Source organism: Sapajus apella, unplaced genomic scaffold (genome assembly GCF_009761245.1).
Source record: "Sapajus apella isolate SASKATOON/1434 unplaced genomic scaffold, GSC_monkey_1.0 scaffold77, whole genome shotgun sequence".
In the NCBI taxonomy this organism is placed as follows: domain Eukaryota; kingdom Metazoa; phylum Chordata; class Mammalia; order Primates; family Cebidae; genus Sapajus; species Sapajus apella.
In genome coordinates this window covers 6,789,465-6,805,426 of record NW_022437017.1, presented here as the reverse complement: position 1 = coordinate 6,805,426, position 15,962 = coordinate 6,789,465, and the positions used below count along the sequence as shown (strand labels likewise).

The 15,962-nt window shown below is 57.9% G+C and overlaps 2 protein-coding genes across 4 annotated transcripts in view; both read right to left on the bottom strand.

Moving 5' to 3' along the window:
* The window catches only part of PLIN4 (perilipin 4), a 15,770-nt gene extending 10,407 nt beyond the window's left edge, over positions 1-5,363 (bottom strand). The window contains exons 1-5 of one of the 3 annotated variants that reach the window (XM_032252200.1): positions 5,261-5,363; positions 5,045-5,112; positions 4,400-4,544; positions 3,431-3,489; positions 1-599 (exon numbers count right to left, since the gene is read on the bottom strand). The exon at positions 1-599 is cut by the window's left edge and continues 2,270 nt beyond it. In XM_032252200.1, coding sequence (XP_032108091.1) covers positions 1-599; positions 3,431-3,489; positions 4,400-4,544; positions 5,045-5,095 — 854 coding nt within the window. In that variant the 5' untranslated portion in view covers positions 5,096-5,112; positions 5,261-5,363. Of the gene's footprint in view, positions 600-3,430; positions 3,490-4,399; positions 4,545-5,044; positions 5,113-5,208 lie in introns of all 3 variants that reach the window. The other 2 variants (XM_032252203.1, XM_032252202.1) reach the window with 2 other exon arrangements.
* A 4,529-nt stretch (positions 5,364-9,892) lies between these two features.
* PLIN5 (perilipin 5) overlaps positions 9,893-15,962 on the bottom strand; it is a 15,079-nt gene continuing 9,009 nt past the window's right edge. Inside the window, exons 4-8 of the mRNA XM_032252199.1 lie at positions 15,156-15,238; positions 14,653-14,833; positions 12,530-12,729; positions 11,557-11,670; positions 9,893-10,864 (exon numbers count right to left, since the gene is read on the bottom strand). Coding sequence (XP_032108090.1) covers positions 10,319-10,864; positions 11,557-11,670; positions 12,530-12,729; positions 14,653-14,833; positions 15,156-15,238 — 1,124 coding nt within the window. The 3' untranslated portion in view covers positions 9,893-10,318. The remainder of the gene's footprint in view (positions 10,865-11,556; positions 11,671-12,529; positions 12,730-14,652; positions 14,834-15,155; positions 15,239-15,962) is intronic.

Here is a 15,962-nt window from a genome sequence, read left to right as displayed (position 1 = left end):
GCCCCTTTGGCCAAGTTCATGGCACCACTTACCCCGCTACAGACGGTGTCCTTGGTGCCAGTCAGCACGGTCTTACTGGTGTCCACGCCAGTCTGGATGGTTCCTTTGGCCAAGTTCACTGCCCCCATAACTCCTGTGGACACAGTGTCTTTAGTGCCAGTCAGGACAGATTTTGTCGTGTCCAGGCCCCCTTGGACAGTCCCTTTGGCCACATTCACAGCACCGGTCACCCCACTGCAGACAGTGTCCTTGGCGCCTGTTAGCACAGTCTTGGAGGTGTCCACCCCCGTTTGGACAGTCCCTTTGGCCACGTTCACTGCCCCCGTAAGCCCAGCGGACACCGTGTCCTTGGTGCCAGTGAGGACAGCCTTTGAGGTGTCCAGGCCCCCTTGGATGGCGCCCTTAGCCACGTCCACAGCCCCCGTGACCCCGCTGGACACCGCCTCCTTGGTGCCTGTGAGTGCAGACCGGGTGGTGTCCAGTCCTCCCTGGACCACTCCCTTAGCCGCGTCCACCACACTGGCCACCCCGGAGGAGACAGCGTCCTTGGCCCTGGACATCTTGGAACACACCAGGTCTTTGGCCCCGGACACCATCTGCTGAGAAAGGACACAGGTGATCAAGAGGGGGACTGAGAGGAGCTCTCCACCCCGACGTCCGCCAGCCCAGCCCCTTAATGTGCCTTGGGGCATGGAACTGTAGGCACCCAGAGGCCCCACGTCCTCGAAGAGCGAGGTGCTTCCTTCTTAACCCCAACCGGGTCAGCCAGACACTCATCAGGCTGTGGGGTGGCACCCTGCCTCTCAGGAACGAAGTCCTCATGAGCTCACAGCGCCCTACCTCATCCATTCTCACCCCTTCCGTTTCCCTGCAATAGGCAGGCCTCGTCTGTAACAGCACATCGCGGACGCCAGGGTCCCCAGGCATGGACTCAGTGCAGGTCCTCCTGCTAACGTTTCTGTTCCTCTTGCTTTTTCTCCATTCATGGCCAATGTTGAGCCTGGTGTCCTAGTGACACCAGGGACACCAAATTGCTTATTAAAATTGTTACATCAGGCCGGGTGGGGTGGCTCATGGCTGTGATCCCAGCACTTTGGGAGGCCGAGACAGGCAGATCACCTGAGGTCAGGGGTTCAAGACCAGTGTGGACAACATGGAGAAATCCCATCTCTACTAAAAATATGAAATTAGCCAGGTGTGGTGGCGGGCGCCTGTAGTCACAGCTACTCAGAAGGCTGAGGCAGGAGAATCACTTGAACCCAGAGGCCACTGCACTCCAGCCTGGGCAATAAGAGCAAAACTACATCTCAAAAAAAACAAAAAACATTTCATTATATCCAAGCCAGCTGTGATGGCCGATGCCTGCAATCCTGGCACGTTAGGGGGCCAAGGTGAGAGGATCGCATGAGCCCGGGACTTCAAGGTCAGCCAGGACAACCAAACCAGACCCAGACCCATGTCTACCAAATTTGAACAGCTGGCTGGGTGGTGGCGCACACCTGTAGTCCCAGCTACTTGGGAGGCTGAGGCGGGAGGATTGCTTGAGCCCAGGAGTTTGAGGCTGTAGTGAGTTGTGATCATACCACTCCACTCCAGCCTGGGTAACAGAGCGAGATTATGTCTCAAAAATAATAGTATATTCAAGCTGGGCACAGTGGCTCATGCCTGTAATCCCAGCACTATGGGAGGCTAAGGTGGGAGGATTGCTTGAGCCCTGGATTTTGAAAGCAGCCTGGGCAACAGAATGAGACCTTTAAAAGTAAAAACAGGGCCGGGCGCGGTGGCTCACACCTGTAATCCCAGCATTTTGGGAGGCCGATGGGGGCAGATCATGAGGTCAGGAGTTCGAGGCCATCCTGACCAACATGGTGAAACCCTGTCTCTACTAAAAATACAAAAATTAGCTGGGCATGGTGACACGCTCCTGTAATCCCAGCTACTTGGGAGGCTGAGGCAGGAGAATCCCTTGAATCTGGGAGGCAGAGGTTGCAGTGAGCCGAGATTGTGCTGTTGCACCCCAGCCTGGGTGACAGAGCAAAACTCTGCCTCAAAAAAATAGTAATAATTAAAAAAATAAAAACAAACGAGTGAAGGCAATGATGGCCTAGGAGTTCTAACACTCAGGTGTACCTATAAGGTGCTTTTTTTTGAGACAGTGTCTCACTCTGTCACTCAGGCTGGAATGCAGTGGCATCATCTTGGTTCACTGCAACCTCCGCCTCCTGAGTTCAAGCAATTTTCCTGCGTTAGCCTCCTGAGTAGCTGGGATTACAGGCACCCGCCACCACACCCAGCTAATTTTTGTATTTTTAGTAGAGACGGGGCTTCTCCATGTTGGTCAGGCTGGTCTTGAACTCCTGAGCTCAACTGATCCGCTCACCTTGGGCTCCCAAAGTGCTGGGATTACAGTCATAAGCCACCTCACCAACGTGCTACTTTAATTCAGTAGCTTTCAAATGGGTGATCCTGTCCTTAGGGGCAGTCTTGGTGATATCTGGAGACATCTGTGGGTGTCACAACTGGGGGTGCTCCTGGCAGGGAGTGGGTGGGGGGCCAGCGATGCTGCTCAGCACCCTGCAGTGCCCAGGGTGGCCCCACCCCAGAGTGATTCGACCCCAAGTATCCACAATACTGAGGTTGAAAAGCCCAGAAATTATTTTCTCAGAACCCATCTCCCCGCTAGATTTGGCTCAGGTGGGCACCTTGAGCTCTAGCTGGAGACACTCCGGTTCAAGTCCCAGGTTTTTACCCTCTCCCGCCTGACACTCGCTGTGCTGTGTAGCCTTAGGCCAGCCACATGCCCTCTCTGAGCTAATATCCTCGTCTGGAAAATGCTGATTAAAACAGCTCCTCTTGCCAGGTACGGTGGCTCACACCTGTAATCCCAGCACTTTGGGAGGCCGAGGCAGGTAGATCACTGGAGATCAGGAGTTCAAGACCAGCCTGGCCAACATGCTAAAACCCTGTCTCTACTAAAAATACAAAAATTAGCTGGGCATGATAGTGGGCACCCATAATCCCAGCTACTCGGGAGGCTGAGGCAGGAAAATCGCTGGAACCTGGGATGCGGAGGTTACGGTGAGCCAAGATTGCACCACTGCACTCCAGCCTGGGAGAAACGGTGAAACTGTCTCAAAAAATAAAAAAGAAAGAGAGAAAAAGTGCTCATGGTGCTGTTGCTTTGGTCACACCGTGCCAGGGATAGCCCTCCATAGCCTGGAGCCTTGCATGATTACAGTGAGGAAGCCACCACACCCATTTCACAGATGCAGAAATAGAGGCTCAAAGGGGAAGCTCCACCTGGAATCCCCAGGCTGTCTGCTTCCTTCAGGCCGACAGCAGCCCCCCAGATGGCAGGAACGGAAATGTCCCAGGAGGGGTACCCCGAGGGTTCCTGCGACATCAGGCCTGCCCTGCCCATGCCTCTCACCTTTCCCGAAGGCTGCAGCTCCTCCGTCCATTGAGCTGTCTGCTCTGGGTGGGCGGCTACTGTGGGGACACGGGCCAGTCAGGGAGGGTGAGGGATACGGGTTAGAATCATCTACTCGTCCTCTACTCGGCCACCCATTGCGCAATAGCCGGGCCCGGCCTGAAAGGTCAGGAATGTTTCAGCCACCCTGCCAGGGACAGCAGGAGGTGACATCCATGGCTACCAGCCAGACCTGTCACCCTCCCCAACCCCACTGGAGGCTCCCCCAAGCCCAGAGCCACCGTTCCCTGGAGAAGCCTCCATGGAGCTTCCTTTGCTGGGTGCTGGACACCCACCCTGAGTCCTGGGGTTCACATAGCCTGGGATGAGGGAGCAGCCCGTTGCCAGGGCCGGCCAGCCCCGCCCCTGCCGCAGCTGCCCGCTGCCTGTCGCCAGGCCGAGGTATGTGGAGCAGAAGTCAGCTGCCTGGGGCTCTGGGCCCAGAGGGAGGCCCAGCTTGGGCGACCGCCCCAACCCTGGGTTCCCTCTCACCGTCCCCAATTGCCCAAGGTGAGCCACAGGAGTCTGGGGAGCCCCCAGGCTGTGTGACTCCAGGAGAGCTGCTGCCTCTCCCAGGGAGCCTGGACCTCACTCTGATGAGCTCAGATGGGCAGAGCACCCAGCCTGATCCATGGTACATCAGAAGCGGGGTGCAGAGTGGAGAAATGGCAGAGGGACTGAGTGGGGGGCACTGCAGGGAAACAGGCTGGGTTGAAAGCCCATTTTGGCTGGGCATTTTATGCCACCTTTGGCCACTCATCCCCCCATTTATGCCGCAGTTTCCCCATCTGGTACAAGATGTCATAGTATCTGATGAGAAAACAAATATGTAAGGCTCCCCAGATGACCGGAAGTCCCTGCCTGGGGTGCTCCTTCTCCTGGGTCCACGTGCAGAGTCCCCCGGCAGCCCTTGCCGGGCCGGCCACTCACCCTCAGCCTGTGGTCGGGCAGCCTCGGCGGTAGGAGCTCCCACGGGGATGGCGGCTGACCGGGCTCTTGTCGAGCTGTGTACGTTGGCCACCAGGTTCCGGGCAGAGCTGAAGCCAGGCAGGGACCCGAAGAAGCTGCCCAGGGTCTGCACGGGGCGGGGGTGTGCAGGATGAGCCGGCCAAGCCTCGGCAGGGACAGAGGTCAGAGGAACCATCCATCTATCAGCCCAGCACTGCCCCAGCCCCTTGCTCCCGGGTAACCTCGGGAAAGTGTTTCACTCAGCCTCAGTTTCTGCACCTGGGCAATGGGCAGACACAGCCTACCTCCCACACACACAGGAAAAGACCTTTTCCTTCCAGGATCCCTGCTGCTGCACAGATGGGGAAACTGAGGCTCAGAGAGGGGCGGGGCCAAGGCCGGCCCAAGGTCACCCACTGGGGAAGGGGCTGAGGTCAGCATGGGTCCCCCACCTCCAGCTTGAGTTAGGAAGGGAGAGGTTGGCATCGTGGCTCCCAGAGCCCTCACAGGCCCACCAGGGAAGCCCCTCTCCAGAACCGAGCCCCTAGGACTGTGGATGTTGCCTTCCTGGGCTCTGGGGCATCTCTGAGCTGCAGCAAGAATCTGCCTCCACTTTCTTCTCTTTACCTTGCCCTTGGGTTTGGGGGGATCCCGGCTCCCTTCATCCGGAGCAGACATAGTGAGCGCGTGAGAAGCTGGAAGTAGGCAGAGAAGGTGCGTGAACTGGGGTTCCCACGCCTCCCGTCCCACACCCACTCCCTGCCAAGGGCCTGAGCAGCCCCGACACCCACCTGCAGCCTGGCCTCGCCCTGGCGTCACTGAGGCAGCCACAGCCCCGCTCACCTGGACTGCTCAGGGTCCCACAGAGGACGGACCGGCCCGGCTGGCGGCTGGCTCTACCCTCAGCTCCCTGGCCTTATAGGGTCTGGGGCAGGCGCGGGCCCAGCCGGCAGGGGCAGGCAGCCAGTGGGCCCGGGGGAGGCGGCCTGGGTGGTCACGTGGCCACCTGCCCAGCCCAGCGTGGGCCCGGGGCCCAGCACCTTTCCCCTGTTCCCTGCCCATGACTTGTACCAGGCTGAGTGACTCACGGGCCAGCTGGGCTCCCTTCCTGGGCCCCCAAGGGACTGCCTGTGTGTCGTCTGGCCTCCAGTTCCATCCACAAGGGGGGTGTAGTTCAGATCCCTGCTATGCCAGGATGCCCTGGCCGATCACCATCTTTGTGCCTCGGTTTCCTCTCGTGCTCTGCACCATGTCCCGTAACATCCAGCTTCCTCCCCGCGCTGTCTCCCCCAGGTTCCTCCTCCTCTCACTTCATCCCAGCCACACGGGCCTCCTCGCCACGCCTCCAGCACGCCTGGCATGGATCTGCCTCAGGGTCTCCACGTGGGCCGTGCCCTCGGCCTGAAACACTCCCCCCCAGGTTCGCATACGGTGTCCTCTGCCCCACATCTTGAATAGTGCCCAGCATACATTCGGCGCTTAATACATGTCTGGTTCAATGGAGCAACAGAGAGTGGTTATGAGCCCGAGATGAGGTCGTGGACTGAACAAACGCTACCTTCGCACTACCCAGGCAGAAGCGGGGTCTCGGGGTCTTGGCAAGAAACAGGGGGTGTCCTCAGTGTGGAGGGGAACCTGTCACTCTCCGCAAGGGACTTGGACCAAAATGCAGACCAAGATGGAACAACAGCTGAGCTGGGGGGCACCCTGGGAGTGGAAACCCGCCCTGGGGGACTTGGGACAACCCAGGGAGGCTTCCTGGAGAAGGCGCCCTGTGCTAGTAAATGGTGAGGATCAGATTCAAACCCAGACCTGGAACCTGCGTGCTGAAGCCAACCTATGTGCTGGCCTGACTCTGGGTGGGCGGGCAGAGGGATGGCCGTGACGCCCACCCTGGGCTGTATCCCCCTCCTGCCTGCCCCCGAGACAGGGTTCCTAGCCCTGTGCTATTGGGGGTGAGAGGGCACACCCCATGGGTGACTCTGGGCACCAGGCTGGGAGGAGGGAGGGTCCAGCCACAGGATCTGATGATTCCCAGGCCATCCGTCTCCTTGGAGCCGACACTGTGTTTGCCAAACAGTGGGGGAACAGAAGAGGGGTTGTCACCCAGCCTCTCCTCCCAGCCGGTGCTCTCCGAGGGTGGCTGAGAAAGCTCTGGGTGCCCCTCCCCCTCCCAAAGGGTGGCCACAGCCCAGTGTGTGGAGAAAACAAAAAGTGATCATTAACATCCCAGCCAGGACCTGCCCCTCCTCTGCCTACCAGCCTCTATGGCTCCCACCTTCCCAGGGTGGAAGCCCAAGTCCCCTCCCTGCAGCCTGCTAGGCCCTGCATCACCTGCCTCGCCCCCTCTCCACCCTGCCCTCTTTCCTGTCCTCACTCTGCCCCAGCCACACAGGGCTCTTCACAGTTCCTGCAACATGCCGGGCCGGGGGAGTCCCTCAAAAACTCGCGACTGTGGCTGCTGAGCCCTGCCACGCCGCCTCAGGGCTTCCTGTGGGTGGTTGCGTTTGCCTCCAGCACCTTTCCCCACTTCCCTAACCTCCTTCCAGATCATTCCTCAGATAGCACCTCCTCAAAGAGGCCTTCCTGGATCCCCTCTCCCATTAAAAAATATATACCTCAGGCCAGGTGCTGTGGCTCATCCTGTAATCCCAGCATTTAGGAGGTGGAGGCAGGAGGACTGGCTTGAGCCTAGGAGTTTGAGACCAGCCTGGGCAACATAGTGAGACCCCATATCTACAAAATTTATGTTTTTGATACGGAGTTTTGCTCATTGCCCAGGCTGAGTGCAATGGCGCGATCTCAGCTCACCGCAACCTCCGCCTCCCGGGTTTGAGTGATTCTCCTGCCTCAGCCGCCCGAGTACATGGGACTACAGGCACCGCTATGCCCAGCTAGTTTTGTATTTTTAAGTAGAGACAGGGTTTCTCCATGTTGGCCAGGCTGGTCTGAACTCCCAACCTCAGGTGATCCGCCCACCTCAGCCTCCCACAGTGCTGGGATCACAGGCATGAGCCACTGCGCCTGGCCCCAACAAATATTTTTAAATAAAAATTAAATGAATTGGCCGGGCGCAGTGGCTCACGCCTGTAATCCCAGCACTTTGGGAGGCTGAGGCGGGTGGATCACGAGGTCAAGAGATCAAGACCATCCTGGTCAACATGGTGAAACCCCGTCTCTACTAAAAATACAAAACATTAGCTGGGCATGGTGGCGCATGCCTGTAGTCCCAGCTACTCAGGAGGCTGAGGCAGGAGAATTGCCTGAACCCAGGAGGCGGAGGTTGCGGTGAGCCGATCGCGGCATTGCACTCCAGCCTGGGTAACGAGCGAAACTCCGTCTCAAAAAAAAAAATTAAATGAATTACTGGGCTGGGCAAAGTGGCTCACATCTGTAATCCCGGCACTTTTGGGAGGCCGAGGCGGGTGGATCACCTGAGGTTAGGAGTTTGAGTCCAGCCTGGCCAACATGGCAAAACCCCGTCTCTACTAAAAATACAAAAAGTAGCCAGGTGTGGTGGTGGGCACCTGTAACCCCAGCTACTTGGGAGGCTGAGGCAGGAGAATCCCTTGAACCCGGGAGGTGGAGGTTGCAGTGAGCCGAGATCATGCCACTGCACTCCAGCGTGGGCAACCCAGCAAAACATGTCAAAAAAAAAAAAAAAAAAAAAAAGCCTGTCCCTGTGTGCTGTTGTGATCATCTTCAACAGGCCTGGCCCTCCAGGAGCCCCCAGCCTCGTGTGGGAAGAGAGGGCAAGGCTGCCTGTCGCTACAAGTCAAGGTGGAAAGGGCAAGAAACCTTAAGAAGTTGTCCTGTGGAGGACTGTAGGAGGGAGCTATCCAGCTGGGATGAAGTCCGGGAAGGCTTCCTGGAGGCAGCGGCATTGGGGCTGGGCCTTGAGGATGCATGAGACCTGTCCAAGGAACAGATGGGAGGGTGGCAGGGGCATTCCAGGTGGCCGCATAGCCTCAGCAAAGGCCCGGAGGTGGGAAAGTGCTCACTTCGATGGACTTAGAGCCAAGTATACAGACCAAGCTGGGGGAAGAAGCTGGAGGGTGAAGAGTTTCGTCTGTGGGCAGCGGGAGCTATGGGAGGTTCCGGAACAGGAGCAGGGAAGTGGATTTGGCTGGTGGAAGTGGTCAGGGATCCCAGAGCCACCCTCTGGACCAGGTCCCAGGGAAGCAAGGGGCCACCATGACCTCACACCACAATACGCTGTGGTTTCCCATCACCCCACCCAGCCCTGGGGGAGTCTGAGCAGCAGTCAGAAATTGGGTCAGAGGACAGGAGGGGCCCCTGAGACCAGCCCGTGGCCCTTGCCCTGCCTCTGTCTTCCCATCCCAGCCAGCGCAGCTGGAGAGACCACCGCAAGACCAGCTCCTGCGGGACCGGGGAGGTAGCGAGCTGCCCCTTCTGACTCCTCCTCCTCCTGTCCTGCTCCCTGCAATTTCCACGAAATTCACCTGTACCAAGATGAGAACAGAAGGGGCAATGCTCTTGTTTATTTTTAGAGACAGAATCTCACTCTGCTGCCCAGGCTGGAGTGCAGTGGTGCCAACTTGGCCAACATGGTGAAACCCCGTCTCTACTAAAAATACAAAAATTAGCTGGGCGTGCGGGCGCGTGCCTGTCGTCCCAGCTCCTCGGGAGGCTGAGGCAGAAGAATCACTTGAACCTGGGAGGCAGAGGTTGCAGTGAGCCGAGATCACGCCACAGCACTCCAGCCTGGTGACAGAGCAAGACTCCATCTCAAAACACAACAGAACAAAAGCAATCCTTCTGCCTCCGCCTCCGCCTCCAAGTGCTGGGATTACAGGGGTGAGCCATGGTGCCCGACTAACTTTAAGCAGCAGTGCTTACCCCACGTGGGCTGAGCAGCGACAGTGGATCCCAGACAGGATGACAGGCAGGTCAGAGCAGCAGCACTCCTCCACATCTTCCACCCTGGCTCTGCACGCTCCCTTCTCCACGTCTCTGCAGTGACACACCTCCGTGGCCCCCAGCCCCCTGAGACTGAGACCCACCCTGGCCGGAACACACGCATGGGCCTTTGAACATCAGAAAGCACCTTTATTCAGGGGCAAACTCCAAACAGCAAAGCAAGCGGATGTGGTGGGCTGAGCAACACAGCCCACTGGCATCTTTGGGGGACCCATCCGTCCAGGATATAAAAACTAGGGGAGGGGGGGCTCACTTTTCAAAGTTCCAAACAGGTCAAAAATGTGTGTTTCCCTGTTAAGTATTTTTATTTTTATTTTTTTAAAATTTTTCTTGAGACAGGGCCTTGTGCTGTCACCAGGCTGGAGGGAAGGGGCACGATCATGACTCACTGCAGCCTGCAACTCCTACCCAGGCTGGAGTGCAGTGGCGTAATCTCTGCTCACTGCAACCTCTGCCTCCCGGGTTCAAGTGATTCTCCTGCCTCAGCCTCACAATTAACTGGGACTACAGGTGCGCACCACCATGCCTAATTTTTTTTTTTGTATTTTTAGTAGAGATGGAGTTTCACCATGTTGGCCGGGCTGGTCTCGAACTCCTGACCTCAGATGATCCATCTGCCTCGGCCTCCCAAAGTGCTGGGATGACAGGCGTGAGCCATGGCGCCCGGCCTCTTGGAGAGGTTTGGATGAGCTTCATGGAGCCAGGGAGGAGGACCCAGGTGAAGAGCCCAGCTCGTGCCTCAAGTTGGCCTGAACTGGGTTCGGGGCCCTGCTTTTCCTGGGACTCTGTCCATGTGTCCAAGGAAAGAATGGGAGAGTCCAATACGAAAAAGATGGTCAGGGATCCTGAATTCGGCCCTATTCTGCAGACGGGTCAAGGCCAAGGCCTCGTGCTTACACGTGGCCATCAAGGGACAGCAGCAATCTCGGCGTGCAGGTGGCCTTCCCAATGGCCCATGGGTCAGAAGTCCAGCTCCGGCATCAGGGTGTGCTTGACCGGGCGGCTGGGGGCCTCGGGCTCCTGCTCGCAGATGTCCTCGGTGATGCCTACCCCGTCCCTGTCCCCATTCCCGTGCTGGGCCTCCCAGGCTCTCTGCTGGGCCGGCCAGTCCAGGTGCGCCCAGCGGGGGTCAGGGCCCCCGATGACCTCATCCACCCGGGCTTCCAGATCTGGCAGGGGCTCGGATCGCTCCACAAGGATGGGCGCGAAGGGTCCCACCAGCCAGGGCAACGGCACGGCCTGCACCACCAGCTCCAGCAGCTCATCCACGCAGGCGTGTGCCCGAGCCACACGACCCCGGCCCTCGGCCAGCACGGCTGCCGGCACATCCCCAAAGCAGCGGGCGTCGGCGAAGGCGGTCTGCAGGGCGTCCACGCTGCGCCGCACCTCGGCCACCTTCTCCTGGGCACTGGGGGGTAGGCCCCGCACGCTGAATTCCAGCGCCTCTACCGTGCCCTGAAGCTCCTGGGTCAGGCTGCGGGACAGCACCAGCGTCTCCAGCTCTGCCTGCAGGGGGCGGGGACCTCAGTTTCCCTGACGGACGCCCAACAGGACTGCTGTCCTGCCTCGGTTTCTCCAATAGACCCACAGTGGGACTGTCAACCTGTCTCGTAGACCTCATGGTCCTGTCCCCCATAGACACAGAACGCGACCCAGCTCTGCCTCGGTCTCCCTCATAAACATAGAATGGGGCCAGTGGGTGTGATCACGGTGGCTCACACCTGTGATCCTAACACTTTGGGAGGCTGAGGTGGGTGGATCACCTGAGGTCAGGAGTTCAAGACCAGCCTGGCCAACGTGGTGAAACCCCATCACTACCAAAAAAACCCAAAAATTAGCTGGGTGTGGTGGCCCATGCCTGTAATCTCAGCTACTCAGGAGGCTGAGGCAGGAGAATCGCTTGAACCCAGGTGGCGGAGGCTGCAGTGACCTGCGATCACGCCACTGCACTCCAGCCTGGGCAACAAGAGCAACACTGTGTCTCAAAAAAATAAACACAATAGGACTTAACCCTGCCTCAGTTTCCCCCCATGGACACCCCAAGTATCTGAGCTCGGCAGTTGGTTTGAGATAGCTGGGTTCCTGGCAGCAGTGGGCTGACCCATAACTCCTCGTTCCCCCCTCCCTCCGCAGTCTGGTGGCAGACCCACCTCACCTGGCACGCGTGTGGTCTTCACCTGGCGCCCTGAAAGTCTCACCTGGCTCCGGCGGCCGTTCTCCGGAGGGCACTGGCTCCAGCGCCCCCACAGCTCGTGCACCTTTCCGGGGCGGGCTGGGGTGGTGGGGGTCACCCCACACTGCATGTGGTCTATCTGCAGGGACAGAGATGGTGGACAGTCTTCAGGGCTGGGGGATCTGAGGGTGGGGGTGGGCCCAGGACCAACTCTAGCCTGGACCTGGCCTGAGTAAGCATTGAGGAGACAGAAGCAGGTCGTGCAGAGATATGGGTAGGGCTTGGGCTTGGACCCCAAGGGAGGTGGGAGCCATAGAGGGTTGTGGGCAGAGAAGGGATAGACCTGACTCAGGCTCACAGGTGCCCTCTGGTGGCTGCTGCGGGGATGGGAGCATTCTGACAATGAGGAGGGCACTGGAAGAGCATTTTTTTTTTTCTTCTTCAAAGCAGAGTTTTGCTCTTGTTGCCCAGGCTGGAGTACAATGGCATGATCTTGGCTCACCACAACATTTGCCTCCCGAGTTCAAGCAATTCTCCTGCCTCAGCCTCTCGAGGAGCTGGGATTACGGGCATGGGCCACCACGCCCGGCTAATTTTGTATTTTTAACAGAGACGGGGTTTCACCATGTTGGCCAGGCTGGTCTCAAACTCCTGACCTCGTGATCCGCCCGCCTCAGCCTCCCAAAGTGCTGGGATTACAGGCGTGAGCCACCGCACCCAGCTGGAAGGCTTTCTTCTGACCAACCCTAACTTGCTGTAAATTTCAGCTCCTCCTTCCCCTCTTCCATAAAACCCCTCCCTGACTCCCCAGGCAGAGCCATGACACCCATGGGCTCCTCCAGGCCCGGGTCCCCCAGCCCTGAACACACGCAGCCGGAGATAGCTGCGCCCGGCTCTGCCTCCCCCATCAGGCTAGCATGAGATCAGGTATTCAACTGGCACTCAATCTACACTGAATGGCTTATACCCGGCAGCAGGAGCAGGTAGTGGGCTCTCACCAGCTCCAGGGTCTCCTGCAGCTGGGCCAGTGTGTCCTGGGCGCGGTGTTTGCTCTGCCTCAGTTTCCCCAGAGAGTGCTCGTAGGCCAGGTGGCGGATCCGTGCTGACAGCGAGCCAAGCCGCACAAAATAGCCCTGCTGTCTCCTCTGATCCTCCACCGATCCCACTTCCGGGCCCTCAGCCTCAGCCGCCAGTGCCGCTAGAGGACAGGATGCGGGGGACAGAGAGGGGTCAGTACTGCCCACCCACTCCGTATCTGCTCGCCCACCTCCAGGTCCAGAAGCCACAGTTTCCCAAATTCACTGCTCCTCTCGACGGACATCGACCCATTTGGTCTTCCCCAAACACTAAGGTGTGGGTGCCTTCTACACAGGAGGGAAACTGAGGCAAGGAGAAGAAAGGTACCACAGGGTACAAGAATCAGACCCGGATTGGAACCCAGGCTCATTGGCCCCAGACTGCTTAACCATTTTTTCTTTTTTTGAGATGGAGTCTCACTCTGTCCCCCAGGCTGGAGTGCAGCAGCATGATCCTGGTTCACTGCAACCTCAGCCTTCCATGTTCAAATGATTCTCCTGCCTCAGCGTCCCGAGTAGCTGGGACCACAGGTGCGCACCACCACACCCAGCTAAGTTTCTCATTTTTAGCAGAGACCAGGTTTCACCATGTTGGCCAGACTGGTCTTGAACTCCTGACCTCAGGTAATCTGCCCGCCTTGGCCTATGAAAGTACTGGGATTACAGGCGTGAGCCACCGTGCCCAGCCTCTTAAGCATTCTTTTCAGTGGCCTTTTAAGAATACAGGTTGGGCCGGGCGCAGTGGCATACACTTGTAATCCCAGCACTTTGGGAGGGCGAGATGGGAGGGCTGCTTTGAGACCAGCTTGGGCAACACAGCAAGTCCCCGTCTCTAAAAGATAAATATGGAAATTAGCCAGGGCTGGACACGGTGGCGCATGCTTACAGTCCCAGCTGCTTGAGAGGCTGAGACAGGAGGATCACTTGAGCCTAGGAATTCAAGGCTGCAGTCAGCTGGGATCACACCACTACCCTGTAGCCTGGGCAACAGAGCAAGACCCTGTCTCAAAAAAAATAAAATTAAAAAAAGGAATGAAAAATAAAAAATAGCCGAGCGGGCACGGTGGCTCATGCCTGTGATACCAGCACTTTGGGAGGCCAAGGCAGGTGGATCACCTGAGGTCAGGAGTTCGAGACCAGCCTGGCCAACACGCAAAACCCTGTCTCTACTAAATACACAAGAATTGGCCAGGTGTGGTGACTCACACCTGGAATCCCAGATCTTTGGATTGGCGAGGTGGGTGGATCGCCTGAGGTCGGGAGTTCGAGACCAGCCTGACCAACGTGGAGAAATCCTGTCTCTACTAAAAATACAAAATTAGCCGGGCATGGTGGCGCATACCTGTAATCCCAGCTCTTCACCTCAACCTCCACCTCCTGGGTTCAAGCAATTCTCCTGCCGCAGCCTCCCGAGTAGCTGTGACAATAGGTGCACGCCGCCACACCTGGCTAATATTTTTCGTATTTAGTAAAGACAGGGCTTCACTGTGTTGCCCAGGCTGGTCTTGAACTCCCGAGCTCAGGTAGTCCTCCCGCTTGTGCCTTTCAAAGTATTAGGATTACAGGCATGTGCCACCACACCCGGATCATTTCGTATTTTTAGTTGAGGCAAGGTTTCTCTGTGTTGGTCAGGCTGGTCTCAAGCTCCCAACCTCAGGTGATCTGCCCACTGCAGCCTCCCAAAGTGCTGGGATTATAGGCATGAGCCGCCGTGCCCAGCTAAAATCTGGTTGTTACATACATGGAAAGAATGAAAATATTTAAAACACATTGCATGGGTGTTTCGGGGGACCACAATTTTGAGAACTCAAGTCTAAAAAGTCTGTATTCCCTTAGGGTCTGGGTATTCTGACTTCCAATGGGATGCAGGTTGGGGGCTGTGGACATGACTGGGAGAGACGACAGGCCTGGTTTCCAGTTCTGTGTTTCCTGCTTACCTGCTGTGTGTCCTTGGGTGAGTCTCACACCTCTCTGATCTGTACCACCAGGGCATGGGGGCTGGGGCAGGAGGACTCAGGGGTTGGGGTCAAGGGTGTGGTCCTCACCCAGCTCCTCCTCTGTCATGGGCAGGAAGTGATCCACCAGCTCCTCTGATTTTTCCAGCATGACATCCATGGCGTGGCTCATGGAGCGCTTCAGCTCCACGCTCCAGCGCCGGCCACGCCGGGCCAGGTCCACCACGCCCGTGACACCGCTGGTCACCGCGTCCTTGGCTGAGGTCACCACCTGGAAGGAAGGGCCCCCACTCCAAGCACCAAGGACTGTAGCTCCATTTCTGCCACTCCAGTTCCCTGAGGCCAGGACTCAAAGATCCTGGCTCTGTGCCTCAGTTTCCCCCATAAAATGGGTGATAAAACCCTTCCCTCACAGAGGGTGTTGAGCGCCTTACCTGCCCTTACTGGCACTATATATGCAAGTTGCAATGATCTTAACTTGGCTGTTTTTTCTCGAGTTCCCTAAAAGCCTGGCCGGCACCATCCCGCCCTCCCTCCCGCCTCTCCTCTGGCCTGCTGCCCTGGAGGTCCCCACGTCCGGTCATCCAGGGTACCGTCTCTGAAGGTTGCTGGAGAAAGGGAAGCTTCTCCTCCAGCTTGTCCAGGCCCCTGCAGGCGAGACTGTTCACCGTGGCCACTGAAGGGAGACAGGCAGGGAGTGAGACTCAGAGGGAGTGGGGACACAGTGAGAGTTGTAGAGGAGGGGGTGCTAGAGACAGAGGCAGAGACAGGGAAGGAAGAGACGAGGAGAGACAGGGAGACACAGAACGGAAGGATGGAGGAGACCAACACGCTGATGAGGCCTTACACCAAGAAGCCACTAAGACGTTGGGACAGACACCTGTAGCTCCCAGAGACAGACTCTAGGAGAGGGAGATGGGGAGGCGGCTTAGACCACAGGGGACCCAGCTGCCTCCCTAGGTGAGACTGGGGCCCTGCAGGTGTGAGTGCGCCGCGGGCTTGGGCGCTGCCTCCTTTGCCCTCCTGCCTGGGCCCTGACACCCATCCTGTTCTCCCAGCACCAAGGTGACTTTTCAGCCCTGCCCAGCTCAGATGGCCCAGCAGACGGACTCAAGGTCACAGAAGCGGGCTGAAAGGGAGATGAGGAGATGCCAGGCTGGGACCATCAGGTGACCTTCTTCCTGGGCCAGACTAGAAACCAAGGGTCTTTTCATCCCCCGCCTGTCATCAGCTCGGGGGTCCAGAGATGTGAGAACTGCATGGCTGAAGCTGCGGGGTCAGGACAGGCAGAGACAGGCACAGAGGGGAGGGAGCCTGGAAGGACAAAGGGACCCAAGGCACGTCAGGCCAACAGTTGAGGGAAGACAGGCAGAGACACGGAATGGGGACGAGATGGGGGG